This window comes from Macaca thibetana, chromosome 16 (assembly GCF_024542745.1).
Source record: "Macaca thibetana thibetana isolate TM-01 chromosome 16, ASM2454274v1, whole genome shotgun sequence".
NCBI classification, from domain to species: Eukaryota; Metazoa; Chordata; class Mammalia; order Primates; family Cercopithecidae; genus Macaca; species Macaca thibetana.
In genome coordinates, this window is record NC_065593.1 from 14056561 (window position 1) to 14081223 (window position 24663).

The 24663-nt window shown below is 50.4% G+C and overlaps 2 protein-coding genes across 11 annotated transcripts in view; one reads left to right on the top strand and one right to left on the bottom strand.

The window, feature by feature from the left end:
• Positions 1 to 24663, top strand: part of GABARAP (GABA type A receptor-associated protein) — an 83519-nt gene that overhangs the window by 3102 nt on the left and 55754 nt on the right. For 2 of the 8 annotated variants that reach the window (XM_050765568.1, XM_050765572.1), the window contains exon 1: positions 2922 to 2925. The exons of 1 other annotated variant lie outside the window; for it this stretch is intronic. The gene's annotated coding sequence lies outside the window, so the exon portion shown is untranslated. Of the gene's footprint in view, positions 1 to 131; positions 136 to 2921; positions 2926 to 4691; positions 4696 to 18587; positions 18592 to 20316; positions 20321 to 22958; positions 22963 to 24663 lie in introns of those variants that run through there. 5 more of the 8 variants (XM_050765575.1, XM_050765576.1, XM_050765567.1 and 2 more) reach the window with 5 other exon arrangements.
• Positions 137 to 5404, bottom strand: EIF5A (eukaryotic translation initiation factor 5A). Of its 3 annotated transcripts, none has more exons than XM_050765532.1 (6): positions 5186 to 5404; positions 3130 to 3315; positions 1785 to 1889; positions 1433 to 1564; positions 953 to 1026; positions 137 to 782 (listed from the first exon to the last, which is right to left on the bottom strand). In XM_050765532.1, exons 2-5 carry the CDS (start codon positions 3292 to 3294, stop codon positions 964 to 966), a joined length of 465 nt encoding a protein of 154 aa, XP_050621489.1. In that variant the 5' UTR covers positions 3295 to 3315; positions 5186 to 5404; the 3' UTR covers positions 137 to 782; positions 953 to 963. The 3 variants fall into 3 exon arrangements, with proteins under 3 accessions (XP_050621489.1, XP_050621491.1, XP_050621490.1); XM_050765534.1 differs by lacking the exon at positions 5186 to 5404 and adding an exon at positions 5050 to 5099; XM_050765533.1 differs by lacking the exon at positions 5186 to 5404 and adding an exon at positions 4825 to 4973.

Consider the following 24663-nt stretch of genomic DNA (forward strand, 5'->3'; position numbering starts at 1 on the left):
GGTGGGGGGATGACTGGCAGGTCCACAGCAAGTCAGTGATAGACAGCGGGTTCCAATGAACTCAGTGGCAGAGTTCAGTCTTTTTGTAGCTTCCAAATATACCCATTTAATTCAAATAAGCAGCTGAGTTGGGGGCTTCATATTAAACTTGTAGTTTTATTCAGGTTTGATTTTAACAAATGTGTCGGGGAGAGAGCCCGCAGGGAAGGGTAAAGCCCACGGGGGCAGGGCCCTCCCAGATGCCTGAGGAGGGGGCAGGTCCCCTCCCCTCTCCTCCTCTTCCCTCCCCATCTAAAGGGGTTTGGGGAGAGACACAGGCAGGGGAGGGGGCTGGTCCCCAGTCTGTTGGGGTGGTGCTCAGGGTAAAGGGCTATGGGCAACAGGGGACCAGACCAGGGCTGAGTGGGGAGGGCACAAGGACCATTTGCCAGAATCCACCACTTTCTGATTCCAGATTGAATTAAAAAAAAAAAAAAAAAAAAAAAAAAAAAAAGACTAAACCACAAGCAGCACCCACCCCCTTCTCCCCCACCAGGACTGTAGTGTGAGGGGAGAAGAGGAGGGCAGCTTCACCAAGGCCACGGCTTCGCTTGCTCCTGGCCAAGGGAGCTAGGTGAAGGGGAGGGGCTCCCCGACAGATTGAAGGGGTGGGGAAAACCAAAATAAAACGTCAAATAAATTTGTGTAGGAGGAGTCCAGCCTACGACCAGGCCAGAGCCGGGCCAGGCTGGGGGAGGGGGCCTCTGCAGGTTCAGAGGATCACTGCTGCCACCACCGCCACCCTAGGTAGGAGAGAGAAATTAGTAAGATAGGATAATACCTTCAACAGGAAGGATAAGGAGGACAGGGCCAGGCTAGGGGCACAAAGTAAGCCTGGAACAATTAAGACTAGAGCAGATCTGCTGAGGACAACAAAATGTGAAGGGGACAGTGAGGGATTTGTCACACTCACCTGGGAGCCAGTTATTTTGCCATGGCCTTGATTGCAACAGCTGCCTCCTCTGTCATGGCAGACAGCACCGTGATCTGGAGGAGCAAGAGAGAGAGCCAGGAGATGTCTGAGCTCAGGAAGAAACGTACAGAACAAAGCTGAGCACAAAAGCAGGGAGGGGGCCGGGTGTGGTGGCTCACGCCTGTAATCCCAGCACTTTGGGAGGCCAAGGTGGACAGATCACGAGGTCAGAAAATCAAGACCATCCTGGCTAACATGGTGAAACCCTGTCTCTACTAAAAATACAAAAAATTAGCCGGGTGTGGTGGCGGGCTCCTGTAGTCCCAGCTACTCAGAAGGCTGAGGCAGGAGAACGGCGAGAACCCGGGAGGCAGAGCTTGCAGTGAGTCGAGATCGCGCCACTGCACTCTAGCCTGGGCAACAGAACAAGACTCCATCTCCAAAAAAAAAAAGAAAAGAAAAAGCAGGGAGGCACCATACCAGGATCTCTTCTCCACAGTCGTACTTCTGCTCAATCTCCTTGCCAAGGTCTCCCTCAGGGAGACGAAGGTCCTCTCGTACCTCCCCACTGTCCTGGAGCAGTGATAGGTACCCATCCTGGATGCCAATCAGCTGGGGGCAGATAGGGAAGGAAGCTGAAGGTAGTAGGCCCAGGGAGGCTGAGAGTAAAGGCTCTGATAGACAAACTGGAGTGATAGCAAACTAATACCAAATACCCTCTCCTGCCATTTCCTTCCTCTCCCAGCACAAGCTCTCCTGGTCAGTCCCTATCCCCCAACTTCTCCCTCCACCATGAACGGCTAACCTATCCTCATCCAAACCATCTACATACCTGGAAGTCATTCCTTTTGATGTTGGGGACATCCATGTTATGAGTTGACGGGCAGATATCTTCATATTTTTTCCCAGTGAAGATGTCAATGCCAACCAGGTGGACCTGTATGTGAGCATCACAAAGAGAAACCCAACCGAACTCTTAAGACGGAGGAAACAAAGGCGCCAAGTGACCTTGCCTGATGAGGGAAGTCAGACTACATTGTTGGGGCAAAGACTGGAGTATTGGAATTGAACCAGTCAACTCAAGAAACAGTAAAGCCTCTTAAAGAAAACAAAACAACAGAGGCTAAAAAAACCACCGTTGAGATTGGGGTTGACAGCACAAGAGAAAACTGCATGGCAGGCTTAGGGAAGACGGTTACCTTGATAAAAGATAAGATGCTAGGAGTCTAGGGTAGTGGGAGGAGTCTGGGTAAAAGTTTGGAAGAGTTTTCTGGACACCAGGAGAAGGAGCTGAGAAGTTGGGAAATAAGGTAGAAGGGGAAAGATAAGAAAATAAGAAATGTGAAAGAGCTGAAGAGAAAAAAGGACTTGCAGGGAGATCAGAAATAACTATGTAGCTAGAAAATAAGGAAGCCAGAAGAGCACAGAGAAGGATCTAGACACTAGGGAATAACCCAAGATCAGTGTCAAGTCAAAAGATGGAAAAACTGATTAAGGAAAAACACCACAAGAAACTCAACAAGAACGAACCAAGTTGAAGTTCTAAAGAGACAGGAAAAATCTGAGGTGATGAGGGAAGTGCTAGCAAGAATGTTAAAACCCATGACAGCATGGAGGCTCAAGGAACCCAAGGAGAGTGGGATGGGGCAGGTAGGGGCAGTTTGATTCTGCATCAGAGTTCCAAAGGGAAAGCTAGAACTGGGGAACGAAGCAGCAAGGTGATCTGAAAGCTCAGAATTAACGCAGGAGTCCCTCCAGGGGAAGGTCACATTCTGGTAGAATTGGAGAAACCCTGGGCAACGTGATGGAAACAACCAGCTACAATGGCTCAAGGGAAGAAAAAGTGAAAACCAAGAATAAGGAAGGAGCAACTGAATAGCTAGAGCATAAAGGCCTATGAATTGAATGAATTGAAGTTAAGAGACTGGCACAAAGCTGGAGAAACGGAGGGACTACCAGATAATGATGGGGGGACAGAAGGGTAACCACAGAAGAGGCTGAAGACTGGGGAGCAGGTGTCGTTGTCTGAATGGGTATGAAGGCTGAGTGCTAAACAAAAAGAATCAGACAGTAAAAGCAGAGTTAAAGGAAAGTCAGCACTGTTGGCAGCTTGCTGCTGGGAGCGCCAAGGATACTGGAGGCACGGGGAAGGCAAGATGTGGAGGTGAAATTCTAACCTTGGCGTGGCCGTGCTTGCCAGTCTTCGAAGTAGACATCTCGACGATCTTACATGGCCGGCCTTTGAGCACCACAAAGCCATTCTTACGTAATGCTGAGCACTGCATTGGGAAGGTGGCTGAGGCCCCTGCATCTCCTGTCTCGAAGTCCAAATCATCTGCCATTTTAAGAGGCTTCGATTCCAACTAGAGCCAAGAAGAGAACTGAAGTGAATAAGCATGGAGGTTAACAGGACCTCCAATCTATCCCATTTCTCTCTAGAAACATTTTCCCAACTCTTTATTCCATTACCCACCTAAAATAAAGTCAAAGTTCCTGAACTTAAAATACTGACTGGGCTCAAATATACTCAAGAACTGGTGTGTGTATGGGAGGGTGGAATAGCTGGTTTCTCCCGCATAAATCAAAGTTAGAGTGGTGGCTTGGGAAAGGAAGGCTCTAGGGAGCTGGAATGTCAAATCTCAGAGATGAGAAAAGGCCTACTTCCTGGGAGGGGGGAGGACTCAGGTGTTACTTGCCACTGAAACCAACCACCCCTCTTCCCCACACACAGCCAGGGCTATAATTAGGTGAGCAGCTATGATCCAGCAAAAGGGCAGGGCTAATGTGGGGGGGGAGGGTGGAGACCGGAGGACAAGGCCCCACCCATCTGTTACACCGCCCCCCCTCCATCCACACACAAACCAGTCACTGCTACAGGAAACCACAAGGCCTCTTTGGGGGATTCCCGCCTCGCCAACATGCACTTGCAACAAGCCAAGGGGGAGAAAGCAAAGTTGTTTCCGAAATGATCCCCCTGCCAAACACCTCGATCTTGGTTCCCAAAGAGAACCCAGGAACCCAGCCTCTCCTGGAAGGCCCTCCCACTTTTCCCAGGATGCATCTGTCCTGTCGGCTTTTCAGGCCGGGCCAGTACAGTCAGTAGAAAGTGGGAGAGGTGGGGGGTGGTGAATGACAATAAAATGAAAGCAAAAGGTTGGTAGTAGTGAGTAGTAGAAAATCATACTAGGCTAGTAGAGTTAAGGACTTCGAAACCGTGGAACTCCCAAACCAGTTACAACGGGAAGACAGTGACAAGGTGAAGAATGCCTATCACGGTGGGAAACTCATCTGCCGGAGACTTTAAGGCGCTGTCCACCCGGGCCGACAGAAGAGATGGGCTCCTGTCCAAACGCCCTCAGTTTCCCCATTTCTCCGGCCTCCCAGCTCGAAGGAGTGCCACTTACACCTGGCTGGCCGCCACACTTCACAGGAGGGTTTTGCAGGAAAGCTCCAGGGGCCCTTGAGGTTGGGAAGCGCTAACATATGCCAGCAGCATGCCCTCCGGGGTGATCAGGACCCGAGCCTCCGGCTTCTCCCACTTCTCAAAATCCCAGGCCCCCTAGGACACCCCGCGAGGGCTAGCTCTCCCCGCGCTAGGGGTTGCCGGCTCCTGCAGACCATGTGGCCGTTCTGGGCTTCCGGTGGCCGGGACCTGGGGGGGAGGGGTCCCCGCGCTGCCATGCGGCCCCGGTCCAAGCTCGGCCATGCGGCCTGCGACCCCGAGGGCAGCCTCCCGTGGGGGGCACTTCCGGTGCCGCGGCCGCCCCCTCCTCAGAGACTGCGCCAGGCCGGAGCCACGCCGCCTCCCCTCCCCCCGGCCGTCCGCCAACCCCCCCCATCATGCCCTCTCACCGAATAGCCCCCTCCCCCACCTCACGTGGCCTCGCTGCGCCGGGTCCTCAACGGCCCAGGTACCCTTGCCCCGGTGGGCCGATCTGGCCCCTGGCCCTCGCCCCGGCGTGGCCGCCTGGCGGCCTCTCCCGCGTGGCTGCCTCGCGGCTCGCCGTCCCCCGCCCTGCGTCGCTCCAACGTCACCGGGCCAGCCCCAACCGTCACCCCGCGCGCCAACCGGGGCGCGCGCCCGCGCCTCTCCGCACCTCGCGCCGCTCTCCGGCCGAACCCGTGCGGCGGCGGCCGCCGCTCCCCTCTGCCCCCTCCCCGACCCCCGCGCCGTTCCATCTTCTCCCGGGCCCAAACCAAGGTACCGCGCACGCGCGCCCTGCCCGCTCTCACCTCGCGCGAACGCACTGACTCGACCCCGTCCGCTCGCCGCGAGCCCAACCGCTGCCTCCGAGCCCGCTGCCGCCGCCGCCGCCGCCTCTACCGCCGCCGCCGCTGCTGCACACGGGTCTTAGTACGCAGGCGCCGACTCCCCACTGACCAACCAAGCAGCCCTATGACAGCCGCGCAAGCGTGCTATCTCTCTCCTCCGCCCTCCACCCCCGCACTGCGCAAGCGCACACACCCTCCCCATCTCCACCCTCCCTCCCACCTACCCGGCCAATGACGCGCATACGTGACCCCGCCCCTCACAAACCCTGAGCGTTTTCAACTAATCTGCAACGCGCAGGCGCCCCCGGTTTTTTAATCTCTTCAACCTCCTCTTCCCTCCCCTTGATAGACCGCTTGTCCTACCGGACAGTCCTTGCGCCTGCGCAATACGGAGCCCTGCACTCCACACCCTCTAAAGGAAACGCCTGGGTCTCAGAACGCATGCGTGTTCGGAATCCTAAACGCCCCTTCCACCTCAGACGTCGTGTGTACGCCGGGCGTTGAAAAGACCACGCCGCTAGATCACTTGTCTCGTCTAGAACGCATGCGTCTCAGGATACGCCCCACTTCGGCTTTAACTGAACTTAAACGACTCACACGTTTCAGAAAACTTGCTCTGGGGGGTGGGCCCCTTGTCTTGGAATCAGTCCCCCCAGTTCCACACATGCGCGGAAGATGTCTTTCCGCCCCACTCTTCCTAGCGCCGTAGTGTGGTCGGGTTCCCACCCATCTCGGCTTCACTTCTCTAAATCGAACGCCTATGCTCTGCCATAGAGTTCACCCGGGAAGATAGAGCGGTGCTGCGGCGGACACCATCTTGTTTAAACCCGCAGTCCGTATTGGTCTCTATGGCATCGGTAGAGGCCATTCCGCTTTGAGGTCCTCAGTAAAGAGACTTAGATGGTATTACTGTGTTTTCCCCAACTGTGCTCTGCGGTTCCCAAAAGAATTGTCTACGAGAGCCTTCAGAAAAAATTGTCTATAAAAAAAGAGTGGTGGGCTGGGCGCAGTGGTTGACACCTGTAATCCCAGCACTTTGGGAGGCCGAGGCGGGCGGATCACCTGAGGTCGAGAGTTCGAGACCAGCCTGACCAACGTGGAGAAACCCTATCTCTACTAAAAATACAAAATTAGCCAGGCGTGGCGGCGCATACCTATAATCCCAGCTACTCGGGAGGCTGGGGCAGGAGAATCGCTTGAACCCGGGAGGTGGAGGTTGCCGTGAGCCGAGATAGCGCCATTGCACTCCAACCTGGGCAACAAGAGCGAAACTCAGTCTCAAAAACATAAATAAATAATACATAAGTAAAATAGTGGTAGGCCGGGCGCGGTGGCTCAGGCCTGTAATCTCAGGACTTTGGGAGGCCCAGGCGGGCGGATCACAAGTTCAGGAGTTCAAGAGCAGCCTGGCCAACGTAGTGAAACCCCCGTCTCTACTGAAAATACAAAAAATTAGCCAGGCGTGGTGGCGGGCGCCTGTAATCCCAGCTACTCGGGAGGCAGAGGCAGGAGAATCGCTTGAACCCAGGAGGTGGAGGTTGTAGTGAGCTGAGATCACCCCACTGCACTCCAGCCTGGGCGACACAGCGAGAGTGGTATGTTAAATTACATTGACATTGTCTTAATCATAGGAGACCGTGAGGCTGGAGACGATCTATTTTCCCAACTTTATTTTCTTTGCCCTCCCCCACTCCGCCCCCCATTTCGCTTTTCCCAACACTTAGCAGTCTTCTTCCAATTCCTGGGTTTCTTGTACTACTTTCTTTCTTTTTTTTTTTTTTTTTGAAACGGAGTCTTGCTGTGTCGCCCAGGCTGGAGTGCAGTGGCGCGATCTCGGCTCACTGCAAGCTCCGCCTCCTGCTCTCGGGTTCACGCCATTCTCCTGCCTCAGCCTCCGAGTAGCTGGGACTACAGTCTTGCACTACTTTCATGGCTGCCTTGTTGGATAACAAGACTGAAACAAGTGGTCGGGCGCGGTGACTCACACCTGTAATCCCAGCACTTTGGGATGCCAAGGCAGGCGGATCACTTGAGGTCAGGAGTTCCAGATCAGCCTGACCAACATGGTGAAACCCCATCCCCACTAAAAATACAAACATTAGCCGGGCGTGGTGGCGGGCGCCTGTAATCCCAGCTACTCAGGAGGCTGAGGCAGGAGAATCGCTTGAACCCAGAAGGCGGAGATTGCAGTGAGCCGAGATCTCGCCAATGCACTCCAGCCTGGGCGACAGAGCAATACTCCATCTCAAAAAAAAAAAAAAAAAAAAAAAAAAAGGACGGAAACAAGCGACCAAAGATCTTGGGATCTCATCCTTCTTTTGTGTCTTTAAGGAATTACTTCAGATTACTCTGCCTTAATTATTTTCCCATAAAATGAGAATAATTATGCCTGAACTTCCCAATTTTTCAGGACGTTGCAAAAATTCTGCAGCGTGGGCTGGGCATAGTGGCTCATACCTGTAGTCTTAGCTTTTTTCGAGGCGGGGATGGGAGGCTCCCGTGAGGCTAGCAGTCACAGATGAGACTGGGCAACATAACAAGGGTCCATCTCTACAAATAAAAAATTAAAAAAACAAAAACAAGAAAAGCTCAGCTCAGTGGCTGGTGCCTGTAGACCTAGCTACTCTTCTTTCTTGAGAGGCTGAGGTAGAGGGATAGCTTGAGTCTAGGAGTTCGAGGCTTTGGTGAGCTGTAATCCCCACCACTGCACTTGAGCCTGGGCAGCAGCCTTGTTTCTAAAAAAAAAAAAAAAAAGTCTTGTGACATGATACATGTGAACTGCAAACACTAGATTGAATTATTACATTTGTGTAGCCTGTTACACTAACCCCTAGCTACTTGCCCTCAATTTTCTGAAATTCATGCCCTTTCCTTTGTAAAAAAAAAAAAAAAGAAAAAAATAAAACTTTGTAAGTACATTGTTCAAAAGTCCAACACCTGCTTTTCTCAAAGTATTTATTGTTCCCGTGACCACTCCAATGTTCCACTCCAACGTATATATACTCCCCAATGAATTAAAAACAGGTACTCAGAGCAAATCTGGGCATGTGAGCATTCATAGCAGTAGTTATTCACAGTAGCAAAAAAGGTGGAGAGAACCCAAATGTCTTCAATAGATGAATGGTTTTTTAAATGTGGTAGATCTATACAGTGGAATATTATTTAGCCTTAAAAAGAGATGAAGTACATACTATATATAACTGGATGAATATTGGAAAACATTATGCTAAGTGAAAAAAGCCAAGATGCAAAAGGCCGCATATTCTATGATTCCACTGTTAGAAAATATCTAGACTAGCTGGGCGCGGTGGCTCACGCTTGTAATCCCAGCACTTTGGGAGGCTGAGACAGGTGGATCACCTGAGGTCAGGAGTTCGACACCAGCCTGACCAAAATGGAGAAACCTCATTTCTACTACAAATACAAAATTAACCTGGTGTGGTGGCGCATGCCTGTAATCCCAGCTAATCGCGAGGCTGAGGCAGGAGAATCGCTTGAAGCAGAGGTTGCGATGAGCTGAGATCATGCCATTGCACTCCAGCCTGGGCAACAAGAGCAAAACTCCATCACAAAAAAAATTTAAAAATTAAAAAATTAAAAATTAGCCAGGCGTGGTCATATGTATATGTAGTCCCAGCTACTGGGGAGGCTGAAGCGGGAGGATTGCCCGAGCTTAGGAGTTCAAGGCTGTAGTGAGCTGTGATCACACCACTGCACTCCAGCCTGGGTAACAGAGTAAAACCCTGTCTCAGAAAAAAAAGAAAAAGAGAGAAAGAAATGTTGTACATAAATGTTCAAAGCAGCATTATTACTTTTTTTTTTGAGATAGATTCTCGCCCTATCACTCCAGCTAGAGTGCAGTGGCGCGATCTCTGCACACTGCAACCTCCGCCTCCCGGGTTCAAGCAATTCTCCTGCCTCAGCCTCCTGAGTAGCTGGGATTACAGGCACCTGCCACCATGCCCAGCTAATTTTTTATACTTTTAGTAGAGACAAAGTTTCACCATGTTGGCCACACTGGTCTTGAACTCCTGACCTCGTGATTCGCCCGCCTCAGCCTCCCAAACTGCTGGATTTACAGGTGTGAGCCACGGTGCCTGGTCACTTTTATTTATTTATTTTTTGAGACGGAGTCTCACTCTGGAGTGCAATGGTGAGATCTTGGCTCACTGCAACCTCCGCCTCCTGGGTTCAAGCGATTCTCCCACCTCAGCCTCCTGAGTAGCTGGGATTACAGGCACGTGCCACCATGCCCGGCTAATTTTTTGTATTTTTAGTAGAGTCGAGGTTTCACCATGTTGACCAGGCTGGTCTCAAACTCCTGACCTCAGGTGATCCATCTGCCTCCGCCTCCCAAATTGTTGGGATTACAGGCATGAGCCACCACACCCAGCCACTTTTTTTTTTTTTTCTTTTTGAGACAGGGTCTCACTCTGTCATTCAGACTGGAGTGCAGTGTCACCATCATGACTCACTGCAGCCTCTGCCTCCCAGAGTCCGGTGATCCGCCCACCTCAGCCTCCTGAGTAGCTGGAACTACAGGTGCACACCACTGCCTCCGGCTAATTTTTGTAATTTTTGTGGAGATGAGGTTTCATCATGTTGCTCAGGCTGGTCTTGAACTCCTGGGCTCCAGTGACCAAACTGCTGGGATTATAGGCATAAGCCACGGTGCCTGGCCAACAGGCTTTTTTTTTTTTTTTTTTTTTTTAGACAAGAGTTTTCACTCTAGTGGCACAATCTCAGCTCACTGCAACCTCTGCTTCCCGGGTTCAAGCGATTCTCCTGCCTCAGCCTCCCAAGTGGCTGGGACTACAGGTGTGTGCCACTACACCTGGCTAATCTTTTTTTTTTTTTTTTTTTTTTTTTTGTATTTTTAGTAGAGATGGGGTTTCACCATGTTGGCCAGGCTGTTCTCAAACTCCTGACCTCAGGTGATCTGCCTGCCTCCGCCTCCCAAAGTGTTGGAATTACAGGCGTTAGCCGCTGCGCTCAGCCTGACAGTCTTAACCAGTTCATTTCTCTGAGACATTGACTAAGTGTCTTGACCAAGCTAAGGGTAAGGCAGAAGCTCCATGATATCAAAAAGGGGTTGGGTATTCACAGCCCCCAGGAGCGTCCATTCAATCTAGAAGCATAGATAATCTGGACAGAAGACTGAGGCATACACAGAGAAAAACAAGGGCAAAATATCATGTAGAATTGTGGCATGACAAGATAAGCCCTGGGAAGGCCACCAGTGGTGTTGTGTCTATGGAATCACCACAGTCCGCGGTACAGTCTTCAGCTTTGAAAGGTCCACATTTCTTTGGCCAACTCAAGTGACTTCCTCAGGGAATCCTTTCTTGACCTAGCATACTAAGTCAGCTTCCTGTGTTACATGCTGTCACAGCAAACATAGCATTTATTGTTGATATTCATATATTTATATAATTATTTTATTAATGTCTAGTTTTCCTCATTAGAATAAATCTGTATAAGGGATGGGAACCTGTTTGTTTTGTTCACTACCATGTACTCAGCTCCTAGAATTGTGCCTGGCAAATACTTGGTATGTTATAAATATCAATTTAATGTTGAATAAAGATACACCTGACTTAAGCTAACCAGATTCATAATAGACTGACAAAGATATGGCAGTATCAGATTATTTACAAATGAATTGAAATTACCTAAGACAATGGAATATCCATATTGGTTGGTCCATCTGTTCATTCTCTCTCTATAAAAAAAAAAAAAATGAGACCAGGTGCAGTGACTCACGCCTGTAATCCCAGCACTTTGGGAGGCTGAGGTGGGCAGATCACCTGAGATCAGGAGTTTGAGACCAGCCTGACCAATGTGGAGAAACACCGTCTCTACTAAAAAAAAAAAAAAAAAAAAAGAAAATGAGCCGGATATGGTAGCACATGCCTGTAATCCCAGCTACTCGGGAGGCTGAGGCAGGAGAATCACTTGAACCCGGGAGGTGGAGGTTGCTGTGAGCCGAGATTGCGACATTGCCTCTAGCCTGGGCAACAAGAGCGAAAATTCATCTCGGAGGGGGGAGGAGGGGGAGTGAAAAGACAAAGCTCAAAGAGCCTTGAAATCAAGGCAAGGTAATTAGCTGCACCTCCTTCAGGACTAGTACCATACAACTCTAAGAGCTTAGTACATTTGTCTTTAGTGTAAAAAAGGCCTGTCTTCTCTTCAAGAAGAATCCTGGAATATTAATAACCATGGATCAGGGCTTCTCTGAAAACTGTTGGAGAGCCTCTCTTTGACCTTCTTTTTTTTCTTTTTTTTCTTTTTTGTTTGAGATGGAGTCTCGCTACTGGTGCGTGCCACCACCATGCCCGGCTAATTTGTGTATTTTTAGTAGAGACGGGGTTTCATCATCTTGGTTAGGCTGGTCTTAAACTCCTGACCTCATGATGCACCTGTCTCGGCCTCCCAAAGTGCTGGGATTATAGGTGTGAGCCACTGCGCCCAACCTGACCTTCTGTCTAATTTACATATTAAGCATTTGTCTTCTGTTCACATAGAAGTGTCCTTCTTGAGCCGGGTGCGGTGGCTCACGCCTGTAATCCCAGCACTTTGGGAGGCCGAGGCAGGCGGATCAGAGGTCAGGAGATCGAGACCATCCTGGCTAACACGGTGAAACCCCCTCTCTACTAAAAATACAAAAAATAAGCCGGGTGTGGTGGCACGCACCAGTAGTTCCAGCTACTCGGGAGGCTGAGGCAGGAGAATTACTTGAACCCAGGAGGCAGAGGTTGCAGCGAGCTGAGATCGCACCACTGCACTCCAGCCTGGGCGACAGAGTGAGACTCTGTCTCAAGAAAAAAAAAAAAAAAAAAAGTTTCCTCCTTGAGAAATGATTCGGCCAGGCACGGTGGCTCACGCCTATAATCCCAGCACTTTGGGACACCGAGGCAGGTGGATCACGAGGTCAGGAGTTCGAGACCAGCCTGGCCAATATGGTGAAACACTGTCTCTACTTAAAAAAAAAAAAAATACACAAGCGGGCATGGTGGCTCAAGCTTGTAATCCTAGCACTTTGGGAGGCCGAGGCGGGCAAATCACTTGAGGTCAGGAGTTCGAGACCAGCCTGGCCAACATGGTGAAACCCCCATCTCTACTAAAAATACAACAATTAGCTGGGTGTGGTGGTGCTCACCTGTAGTCCCAGCTACTCAGGAGGCTGAAGCAGGAGAATGGCTTGAACCCAGGAGGTGGAGGTTGCAGTGAGCTGAGATTGAGCCACTGCACTCCAGCCTAGGTGACACAGCGAGACTCCATCTCCTAAAAAAATTAAAAAAATAAAAATCCAAAAAAATTAGCCAGGTGTGGTGGCACATGCCTGTAATCTCAGCTACTCAGGAGGCTCAAAAAAAAAAAAAAAAAAAAAAAAAAAAAAAGAGAGAGAAATGATTTGGCTGGGCGCGGTGGCTAACCCCTATAATCCTAGCACTTTGGGAGGTTGAGGTGGGCAGATCACCTGAGGTCAGGAGTTTGAGACCAGCCTGGTCAACGTGGCAAAACCCCGTCTCTATTAAAAGTACAAAAATTAGCCAGGCACGGTGGCACATGCCTGTAATCCCAGCTACTCAGGAAGCTGAGGCAGGAGAATTGCTTGAACCGAGGAGGTGGAGGTTGCAGTAAGCTGAGATTGTGCCATTGCACTCCAGACTGGGTAACAAGAGAGAAACTCTGTCTCACAAAAAAAAAAAAAAAAAAAAAGAAAAGAAAGAAAGAAAGAAATGGCCTGGTGCTGTGGCTCACTCCTATAATCCCAGCACTTTGGGAGGCTGAGGCAGGCGGATCACCTGAGGTCAGAAGTTTGAAACCAGCCTGGCCAACATGGAGAAACCCCATCTCTACTAGAAATACAAAATTAGCTGGGCATGGTGGTGCATGCCTGTAATCCCAACTACTTGGGAGGCTGAGGCAGGAGAATCAACCTGGTAGGTGGAAGTTGCGGTGAGCCAAGATTGCACTCCAACCTGGGCAACAAGAGCGAAACTCCATCAAAAAAAAGAAAGAAAGAAAGAAAGAGAAAGAGAGAAGGAAAGAAGAAAAGATTCAAATACAATTGTTTGGGTTCTAGCTTGTCTTAATGACATACACATTTATTTCCTACTTCCTTGTGGTTACACCCACTCACCATGATTAGAATTCAGATATTCTTGAAAACTGCCAGGTGTAGTTGCGCATGCCTATAATCTCAGCTACTCTGGAGGCTGAGGCAGGAGGATTGCTTCAGGCCATAAATTCAAGACCAGCCTGGCAACAGGACTTTTGCTCTGTTACCCAGGCTGGAGTGCAGTGGTGCAATCTCAGCTCACTTGCAACCTCCGCCTCCCAGGTTCAAATGATTCTCCTGCCTCAGCCTCCTGAGTAGCTGGGATTTACAGGTGCATGCCACCAAGCCCAGCTAATTTTTGTATTTTTAGTAGTGACAGGGTTTCAACATGTTAGTTAGGCTGGTCTCAAACTCCTGACCTCAGATGATCCACCTGCCTCGGCCTCCCAAAATGCTGGGATTACAGGCGTGAGTCAGTGCTCCCAGCCTGCCACAGGGATCTTGTATGTCTAATTCACTACTGTACCTTAACACATTTTAGCACCTGGCACACAATAGGTGCTCAATAAATGTTTGTTGAAGAAATAAAGGAATATGCATATTTTATTGTAAACTATGTGAAATATTTTTAGAAGGTGACCCACAGAGTTGCTAACCAGCGCTGAGATATGATAGTTACTGGTGCACTTGTCTCCCAGTCCAGATGGTCAGAGGAAAGCACTCAAGAAATCTCAGTGAAATTAATTCAAATAGGAAACTATCTCTGAAACTTTTAGAACAGAAGATTTAGTATCCTGAGTACTGAGATTCACAGAGATGGTTGAAGCCAGGCATGATACCTCATGCCTATAATCCTAACATTTTGGGAGGCCAAGGGTGAGGGCATCAGTTGAGCCCGAGAGCTAGACACCAGCCTGGGCAACATGGCGAAATCTGTCTCTACCAAAACTACAAAAATTAACCGGGGGTGGTGATGTGAACCTGTAGTCCCAGCTACTCCAGAGGCTGAGGCAAGAGGATCGTGTGAGCCTGGGAAGGTCAGGGCTGCAGTGAGCCGTGATTGTGCCACTGCACTCCAGCCTGGGCGACAGAATGAGACCCTGTCTCAAAAAAATAAAAGTAAAAAATAGAGTTGGTTGAACAGCAGTGCTGTCTGCTAGGCCTTTCTCTGAGGGTGGACGTGTTCTCTATCCGTGCTAATACAGTATCCATGAGCCTCATATGGCTATTGAGCTTGCGAAATGTGGCTGGTGAGACTTAGGAACTGAATTTTAAGTCTTATTTTAGTTAAACTGAAATAGCCACTTGTAGCAATGTCAGGAAGACTGGTCAGGAGGCCGTGCTTGAGACCTGGGTGGGCAGGGTGGTAGTGGATTAGATCTTGGGCCTTTAGAATTAAGCTAAAGGGCTTGAGCTTTACCTATGAGTTTTCAATGAGAAGTCACTGGAGAGTTTTAAGCAGGACAGAACATTTCATTCATTCCTCCATTGGCTTGATTTTTTTTCTTTTATAACACCCCCAACCCCATTTACTTCCCTGCTCCTCCGCAAGCAATTACAATGTTGCATACGTTTTGTTTTTGATATACTCTGAGAGACATGGTTTGTTGTTTGTGGGAATGATTCTTTTTATGTGTGTCATGTCATTGTGTGTGTGTGTGTGTGTGTGTATATATTTTTTTTTCTTTTTTTTTTTTTTACTTTTTATTGAGACAGGGTCTCGCTGTGTCACCCAGGCTGGAGTGCAGTGGCAGGATCATAGCTCACTGTAGCCTTTACCTCCTAGGCCCAAGCAATCTTCCCACCTTAGCCCCTCCCAAGTAGCTGGGACTGCAGGTGTGTGCCACCATGCCTGGCTAATTTTTTAAATTATTTGTTGAGACGGAGTTTCCCTATGTGGCCCAGGCTGGTCTCAAACTCCTGGCTGCAAACAATCATCCCACCTCAGCCTCTCAAAGTGCTGGGATTATAGGCGTGAGCCACCGCCCCCCACCTGTTGTATATGTTTCATCTTATTTCTCACCCTTTTTCTCTAAGCAATGTGTTTTTAGGATGCATCCTGGTGGCTAGGCGCACTGGCTCACGCCTGTAATCCCAGCATTTTGGGAGGCAAAGGCGGGTGGATCACGAGGTCAGGAGTTCAAGACCAGCCTACCCAACACGGTGAAACCCCATCTCTACTAAAAACACACGAAAAAATTAGCCAGGCGTGGTGGTGGGTGCCTGTAATCCCAGCAACTCAGGAGGCTGAGGCAGGAGAATCACTTGAACCCGGGAGGTGGAGGTTGCAGTGAGCCGAGATCACGTCATTGCACTCCAGCCTGGGCAACAAGAGCAAGACTCTGTCTTAAGAAAAAAAAAAAAATCCATCCATGTTGTCATGTGTACACCTAACCTGGTACTTCTGATTGCTGCATGACACTCCACAGTATATACCCACATTTCACCCTCACACTCTCAGAGACGGATGCCCAGGTTGCCTCTAACTTCCCAGCTTCATTCTCATGGAGGTCTTTTTTTTTGAGACAGAGTCTCGCTCCATTGCCCAGGTTGGAGTGCAGTGGGATGATCTTGGCTCCCCGCAACCTCCACCTTCCGAGTTCAAGCGATTCTCCTCCCTCAGCCTCCCCAGTAGCCGGGATTACAGGCGCCTGCCACCACGTCCTGCTAATTTTTTTGTATTTTTAGTAGAGACGGGGTTTCACCATGTTGGCCATGCTGGTCTTGAACTCCTGACCTCAGGTGATCCGCCCACCTCGGCCTCCCAAAGTACAGGGATTACAGGCATGAGCCACTGCACCCAGCCTCATGTATGTCTTCTGTAAAAGAATCTCTTCAGGTCACGTGCCCAGAGGATGAATTGCCTGATCATAGGGAATGTAAATATTTAACGTGAGGAAGTATTGCTAGAAAAAGAAATGCATTTTAGACAAACCTTTCTGCCTTCATTCATTCAGCCATATATTCACTGGTCACTTACTAGGTGCCAGGTACTGTTTCAGGAGCTGATAATATAGCAGTGAACAAGACAGATAAGATTCCAAGCTTACAAATTATAAACAAGAAAATACAAACAAGAAAATATCAAGTAATAGCTGGGCACAGTGGCATGTGCCTGTAATCCCAGTTGCTTGGGAGGTTGAGATAGGAGGATCACTTGAGCCCAGCCTGGGCAACATAGCAAGATCGTATCTCTGCAAATAAAAAAATTAAAAAATTAGGCTGGCCACGTTGGTTCACACCTGTAATCCCAGCACTTTGGGAAGGTGAGGCGGACGGATCATGAGGTCAGGAGATTGAGACCATCCTGGCTAACACAGTGAAACCCCGTCTCTACTAAAAACACAAAAAATTAGCCGGGTGTGGTGGTGGACACCTGTAGTCCCAGCTACTCGGGAGGCTGAGGCAAGAGAATCGCTTGAACCCAGGAGGCAGAAGTTGCAGTAGCCAAGATGTGCCACTGTACTCCAGCCTGGGCAACAAGAGCAAAACTCTGTCTCAATGAACCCGGGAGGCGGAGCTTGCAGTGAGCCGAGATAGCGCCACTGCACTCCAGCCTGGGTGACAGAGCAAAACGCTGTCTCAAAAAAAAAAAAAATTAAAAAGTTAGCCGGGTGCAGTGGCTCACGCGTGTAATCCCAGCACTTTGGGAAGCCGAGACAGGTGGATTGCTTGAGGTCAGGAGTTTGAGACCAGCCTGGCCAACATGGTGAAACCCTGTCTCTACTAAAAATACAAAAATTAGCCAGGCGTGGTGGCATGCACCTGCAATCCTAGCTACTCAGGAGGCTAAGGCATGAGAATTGCTTGAACCTGGGAGGCAGAGGTTGCAGTGAGCCAAGATCGTGCCACTTCACTCCAATCTGAACAACAGTGCAAGACTCCATTTCAAACAAAAAATTAAAAATTAGTCAGGCGTGGTGGCATGCACCTGTAGTCGGATCACTTGAGGTCAGGAGGCTGAGGTGGGAGGATCACTTGAGTACAGGAGGTCAAGACTGGAGTGACCTGTGGTCATGCCACTGCACCCCAGCTGGGATGACAGAGCAAGACCATGTCTGGGGAAAAAAAAAAAAAAGTTCACTGCTATATGATTTGTTGTGGTTGAGAACTGGAGGTGCCATGGGTGCTCCTCAGTGGAAATGTGAGCAGGTAAAATGTGGCACAACTCATACTGCAGAGCATGGTGCAGCAATAGCTTTGATCGTCATAGAGCACGGGTGGATTTTAACAACACAGTACTAATTGCAAATAAGATCAGAACAAAATCTATAGCAAGATGTTATTTAGAGAAACTGAAAATGCACACAAAAAGATACAGCAGATAAGACAAGGAGGTAGAGGCTAGAGAAAATGTAAAGGCTTTGACAGAGTGCTAGCTGAGCCTGCAAAGAGAGAATGACAGTGGAAAGAGCAGCTAAAGAATAAACGTGTGGCCAGGCGCAGTGGCTCACGCCTGTAGTCCCAGCTACTTGCGAGGCTGAGGCAAGAGAATTGCTTGAACCCAGGAGGCAGAGGTTGCAGTGAGCCAAGATGTGCCACTGTACTGCAGCCTGGGCAACAAGAGCAAAACTCTGCCTCAATCAGTCAATGGGAGAGGATAAGATGGACACTGTGGGTATGAAACACTGTAGCTGTTGGGAAATAAGAGAGCAGTTATTAGGAGAGAGAAGAGGTAAACTCTGATTGGGCTGCAACAAAAAAGTTGGAGTGAAAAGTTTCTGGGAGTAGATGGCACCAGGGGCTAGAGGTGACATCATCTTTTCTTTTCTTTTTTTTTTGAGCCAGGGTCTCACTCTGTTGCCCAGACTACAGTGCAGTGGTGTGAACACGGCCCACCACAGCTTGGACTTCCCAGGCTCAAGTGATCCTCCTAACTCAGCCTCCTGAGTAGCTAGAGTGCACCACCATGTCCAGCTAATTTTTTTTTTTAAGTTTTTGTAAAGACAGGGTCTTGCTATGTTGCCCAGGCTAATCTCAAACTCCTGGGCTCACGCATTCCTCCCACCTGGGCCTCCAAAAGTCTTGGGATTACAGGCATGAGCCACCACGCTCAGCTGACACCATTTTTTCAATCGTTCAAATATTATCTCAATTTGATCACACAAATCTTCACCTTTATTGTGCTAAACCTGGGCCTCCAGGAAGACTGTTCTACACAAAACGACTGTGGATAAGTGGTGATGACCTAAACTCAGTGAGGTGGGAGAATGCAGGGAGGAAAAAGAGGAGCTTAGACTTGGACTCATCAAGTTTCCAGAAGCCTTAGGAGCTGTTGGCTAGAGACTACCTGACGTGGGGGTCTGGTAGCAGGTGGGAGGGACTCAGGAGTGGAGACACAAGTTTGAGAGCCATCAGAAAGTGGTCACTGAAGCCAGGGAAATGGATAGAACAACCTAAAGAAGGGCTGTCCGGGCGCGGTGGCTCACGTCTGTAATCCCAGCACTTTGGGAGGCCGAAGTAAGTGATCACTTGAGGTCAGGAGTTCGAGACCACCCTGGCCATCATAGTGAAACTCTATCTCTACTAAAAATACAAAAACTAGTTGGACGTGCCTGAAATCCCAGCTACTCTACTCAGGAGGCTGAGGCAGGAAATTCACTTGAACCCGGGAGGCAGAGGTTGCAGTGGGCTGAGATCATGCTACTGCACTCCAGCCTGGGTGACAGAATGAGACTCCATCTCAAAAAAAAAAAAAAAAAAAAAAAAAAAAAGAAGAAGAAGAAGGAGATGACAGGAAAACACAGCCTAGGAAACACTGGGGTTGGAGAAGGAGAAAACAAGCATAACAGGAGAGGTGTGAGGTGACAGGGAAGGTTGGGTTGTGGAAGCTGTGGCAGGAATACTTCATTTGACGGTGTCCAAAGGGAACCAAAGCCATCCACTGCATGTCTCAACTGAGAAGGGACAGCGGGGCGTTGCTGAAGCTGTCGCAGTGCAGTGATGGGGCAGAAACCAGGTTTGGGTTGGTGGGTGTGAAAGAAAGTTGAAGTAAACACAGCAAAGACTGGTTTCAGGAAATCTGGTGTTCAAATAATGGAGATGTACAGGGCAATAGTCGAGAAAGCAGGAGTTTGTTTTGTTTTGCTTTTTGAGACGCAATTTCGCTCTCATTACCCAGGCTAGTGCAATGGCACGATCTTGGCTCACTGCAACCTCTGCCTCCCGGGTTCAAGCAATTCTCCTGCCTCAGCCTCTGGAGTAGCTGGGATTACAGGCATGTGTCACCATGCCCAGCTACATTTGTATATTTTTATTAGAGACAGGGTTTCACCATGTTGGTCAGGCTGGTTTTGAACTCCTGACCTCAAGTGATCCTCCCACCTTGGCCTCCCAAAATGCTGGGATTACAGGTGTGAGCCACCATGCCCAGCCTGTTTTACATTTTGTTTTACTTTTTGAGATAGGGTCTCACTCTGTCACTCAGCTAAACTGCAGGGGCACAGTCACCACTCACTGCAGCCCTGACCTCCTAGGCTCAAGCAATCCTCCCACCTCAGCCTCCCAGGTAGCTGGGGCTACAGGTGTGTGTCATGAACTTTGGTTAATTTTTGTATTTTTTGTAGAGACGGGGTCTCATTATGTTGCCCAGGTTGGTCTTGAGCTCATGAGCTCAAGCAATTCTCCTGCCTTGGCCTCCCAAAGTGCTGGGATTAAAAACATGAGCCACTGTACCCAGCCTGTTTTTGTTTTTAAGTAATGAATAAAACAGGTAGAGGACACTTCAGGTGAGCAGCAACTAATGGAAAGGAAGTGACAGAAAAAGAAGGAAGCCTTTTCACTAGAATGCCTGGAGTCCTTGTTATCTATAGTACTTAAAAATATTTAAATAACCAGAAAATTATGGCCAGGCTTGGTGGCTCTCACCTGTAATCCAAGCACTTTGGAAGGCCAAGGTGGGCAATGGCTTGAGCCCAGGAGTTCACCCAGGGTGAAACCCCCTCTCTATAAAAAGTCCAAAAAAATTATCTGGGCGTGGTGGCACATGCCTGTAGTTCCAGCTCAGGAGTGGGCCAGTTAACTATAGGGGGGAGGTTGAGATGGGAGGATCACTTGAGCTTTCAAGGTGGAGGCTGTAATGAACTGAGATGGTGCCACTGCACTCCAGCCTGGGTGACAGAGTGAGACCCTGTCTCAAAAAAGAAAAAGGCTAGGTGCGGTGGCTCACGCCTGTAATCCCAGCACTTTGGGAGGCCGAGGCAGGCAGATCACACGTCAGGAGATCGAGACCGTCCTGTCTAGCACGGTGAAACCCTGTCTCTACTAAAAATACAAAAAATTAGCTGGGCATGGTGGCAGTGGGTGCCTGTAGTCCCAACTACTCGGGAGGTTGAGGCAGGAGAATGGCGTGAACTCGGGAGTCGGAGCTTGCAGTGAGATGAGATCGTGCCATTGCATTCCAGCCTGGGCAACAGAGCGAGACGCCATCATAAAAAAAAAAAAAAAAAAAAAAAGAAAAGAAAAGAAAAAGAAAATTACATGCACAAATCCTTCAACTGAAGAGGACAATGAGCTGCATCTCTCCGTGGTATCTGCGAATTCTCCTTCATGGGGATGGAGAGCACACAGCTGTTGAGCTGTTGCCAGTGTAGCTGTTGTTACAGCCAGGAGTACATTTCCCTGCAACGCTCCCACCTCTGGTCTTCTCACATCCTCACATTTTCTTTTCTTTTCTTTTTCTTTCTTTCTTTTTTTTTCAGACGGAGTCTCACCTTGTTGCTCAGGCTGGAGTGCAGTGGTGTGATCTCGGCTCACTGCAAGCTCCGCCTCCCGGGTTCACGCCATTCTCCTGCCTCAGCCTCCTGAGTAGCTGGGACTCCAGGCACCTGCCACTAAGCCTGGCTAATTTTTTGTATTTTTAGTAGACACGGAGATTCACCATGTTAGCCAGGATGGCCTCGACCTCCTGACCTGGTGAGTCACACACCTCGGCCTCTGAAAGTGCTGGGATTACAGGCATGAGCCACCGCGCCCGGCCACTTTTTTTTTTTTTTTTTTTTTGAGACGGAGTCTCGCTCTGTCGCCCAGGCTGGAGTGCAGTGGCCGGATCTCAGCTCACTGCAAGCTCCGCCTCCCGGGTTCACGCCATTCTCCTGCCTCAGCCTCCCGAGTAGCTGGGACTACAGGCGCCCGCCACCGCGCCCGGCTAGTTTTTTATATTTTTTAGTAGAGACGGGGTTTCACTGTGTTAGCCAGGATGGTCTCGATCTCCCGACCTCGTGATCCGCCCGTCTCGGCCTCCCAAAGTGCTGGGATTACAGGCTTGAGCCACGGCGCCCGGCTTTTTTTTTTTTTTGACAGAGTCTCACTCTGTCGCCCAGCCTGGAGTGCAGTGGCGTGATCTCAGATCACTGAAATCACTGCAACCTTTGCCTCCCGGGCTCAAGAGATTCTCCTGCCTCAGCCTCCCGAGTAGCTGGGATTACAGGCGCACACCACCATGCTGGGTTTTTGTTGTTGTTGTTGTTGTACAGGCGCACACCACCATGCTGGGTTTTTGTTGTTGTTGTTGTTGTTGTTGTTGTTTTTGACACAGTCTCCCTCTGTCACCCAGGCTGGAGTGCAGTGGCGGGATCTCGGCTCACTGCAAGCTCCACCTCCCGGGTTCACGCCATTCTCCCGCCTCAGCCTCCCAAGTAGCTGAGACTACAGTCACCCGCCACAACACCAGGCTAATTTTTTGGGTTTTTTGTTTGTTTGTTTGTTTGTTTGTTTGTTTTTAGTAGAGACAGGGTTTCACCGTGTTAGTCAGGCTGGTCTCGATCTCCTGACCTCGTGGTGCTGGGATTACAGTCGTGAGCCACCGCACCTGGTCAATTTTTTGTATTTTTCAGTAGAGATGGGGTTTCACCATATTACCCAGACTGGTCTCGAACTCCTGACGTTGTGATCCACTCGCTTCAGCCTCCCAAAGTGCTGGGATTACAGGCGTGAGCCACCGCGCCTAGCCAGTTTTTGGTTTTTTAGTAGATATGGGGATTTCACCATGTTGGCCAGGCCTATTTTGAAGTCCTGACCACAGGTGACACACCAGCCTCCTCATTCCAGAGTGCTGGGATTACAGGCGTGAACCACCGCGCCCTGTCCATTTTCTTAATCTTACTCCAAAAAGAGTTCAGCTTCCCTTCCTATGTCCTCTCTTCTCACCCTCCAGCCTATAGCTAACTGGCCGGCTCCTGAGCTCCATCTGTGCCTTCCATGGGATTCTTTTGCTGCAGTGGTCACTACTGAGGTTTCTTGCTTGCCTTCCCCAGCCTTGGTCTTAGGCTTCTCCAATTCCTTGAGCTCAGAGCTAGGGACGGGTAAGTCGGTCCTTAACAGTCTAAGGCCAGTGGTCATTCTTGTATGCTTCACGGCCTCATCTTGCGACTTAATTGTTTTCTCGTCTCTTCTCTTTTTCTGTCCACTGAGCCCGATGCCCCGGAAATCAGAATCTTCAACTCTGAAAGGGCGGGAGGGGTGCAGCAAGCGACATAGCAAGTGGAGGGTCAGCGAGGAAGCGGAATCCGGCGGCCTCCGGGAGCGGCCGGCAGAGGGCGCGCCGGGACCGGGAGAGGCGACTGCAGCTGCTGTGGGCCGCTGGCCCCGAAGGGGACGCGGAGGACGCCAGCCCTTGGGAAGCGCACTTGGGGCTGGCCCAGCAGCGCCTGGGGGCACGTGTGCTGCCCCGGGGCGCGCTGCCCTGGCTAAAAATACATCGCGCATCCGCGTCCTCCCTGGTGGGGGAGGCGGCCCTAGGGAGGAGATACTGCTGGAGCCTCGTTTTTCTGGGATTACAGGCGTGAGCCACCGCGCCCGGCCCATTTTCTTAATCTTCCCAGGCTCCCGAGAAACCTGGTACAAGCCTCTCACTGCCCCTCAGTCCTCTCATCTGTGGAATGGGGGCTGTTCATGTATTCGATAAATATTGAACGTGTACGTTGTACCAGGCACTGCTGCAGGCGTCCGGCTTAACTACAAGGCTCTTACTGCTGTGGAGTTTACAGCCCACCGTGTGCAGGGAAATAAAATAAGCAAATGGTCAGGATCGTGTCATATTTTCAAAAATGCCATCAGAAAAAGAAGGAATGGTGCGATCGCGAAGAGTCGTATGTAAGCTGCTACTTGAAGAGAGCCACCCTGGGACACGAAGGCGTGTTCTCGGCAGAGGAAACTGCATGTGCAAAAGGCCTCGAGTCCGCTGGAGCTTGACGCCTGACCGGAGACCACAGCCCCCGGCAGGCAGATGTGAGAGACCCCAAAGCCAGTCTAGGGCGGTAGACATCAGAGCTGCAGCAGTCGGCATGGGCCACATAGGTGGACACATTGATCAAAACTCAGGAAGTCTGGGCACAGTGACTCACGCCTGTCATCCCAACACTTTGGGAGGCTGAGGCGGGTGGGTCACCGGTCAGGAATTCGAGACCAGCTTGACCAATATGGTGAAACCCCATCTCTACTAAAAATACAAAAATTAGCCGGGCTGTGGTGGCGCACGCCTGTCATTCCAGGTACTCAGGAGGCTGAGGAGGGAGAATTGCTTGAATCCGGGAGGTGGAGGCTGCAGTGAGCCCAGATCACGCACTGCGCTCCAGCCTGGGCGACAGAGGGAGACTTTGTGTCAAAACAAACAAACAAACACACCCAACTCAGCGAAGAGTTGCACATTGTACTACTTGTAAACTTTGTTTCCAATACAGACATAGGTAGAGGCAGGCCAGGAGCCACTTTGAGGTGGCTCAAGGCAGGAGAATCGCTTGAATCCGGGAGACGGAGGTTGTAGAGAGCTGAGATCGCGCCACTGCACTCTAGTCTGGGCGACAGAGCGAGACCCTGTCTCAAAAAAAAAAAAAGAAAGAAAGAAAGAAAGAAAAGAGTGGGGGGTCCTGGCTTATGGGAGCAAGTGTGAGCCGGGAAATCCATTCTGCTGCGCTTTCCAGCCTATCCGGCGGCGGACCCCGCAGCCCCAGGGTGTGCAGGGCCGTCTTGTGGGGAGAGGGTGCCAAGGGCAGCGGTGGCCGGAAGGCGTCTGCACCTGGCAGCATACGGGCAAGGTCGGTCTCGAGGGTGGAGGCGAGCAGTGCTACTCACTGCCAGAACCGAGGCTGCAGACTCCCGCCCCTCGCTCAGGTTGTCACGGGCAACCTTGGCGCCGCGGCCACGGCCCCGCCCTTCGCGCAGAGGCCAGGTGGCAGTTGGGGCGCGACCGGCCCGTTTGATTTCCCGCGGCCGGTGGAAAGGGGCGGAGGGGGGAGGGGAAAGGGGCCGCCGGCCAATGGGTCGGGCCGGGGGTGGTCACGTGGCGGCCAGGGGGCGGGGCCCAGGTGTACTTACTGGGCAGCCGGCGGGGGCCGGGGCCGCGGTGCGAAGTCCGGGAGGCGGGGTCGGCGTGCGG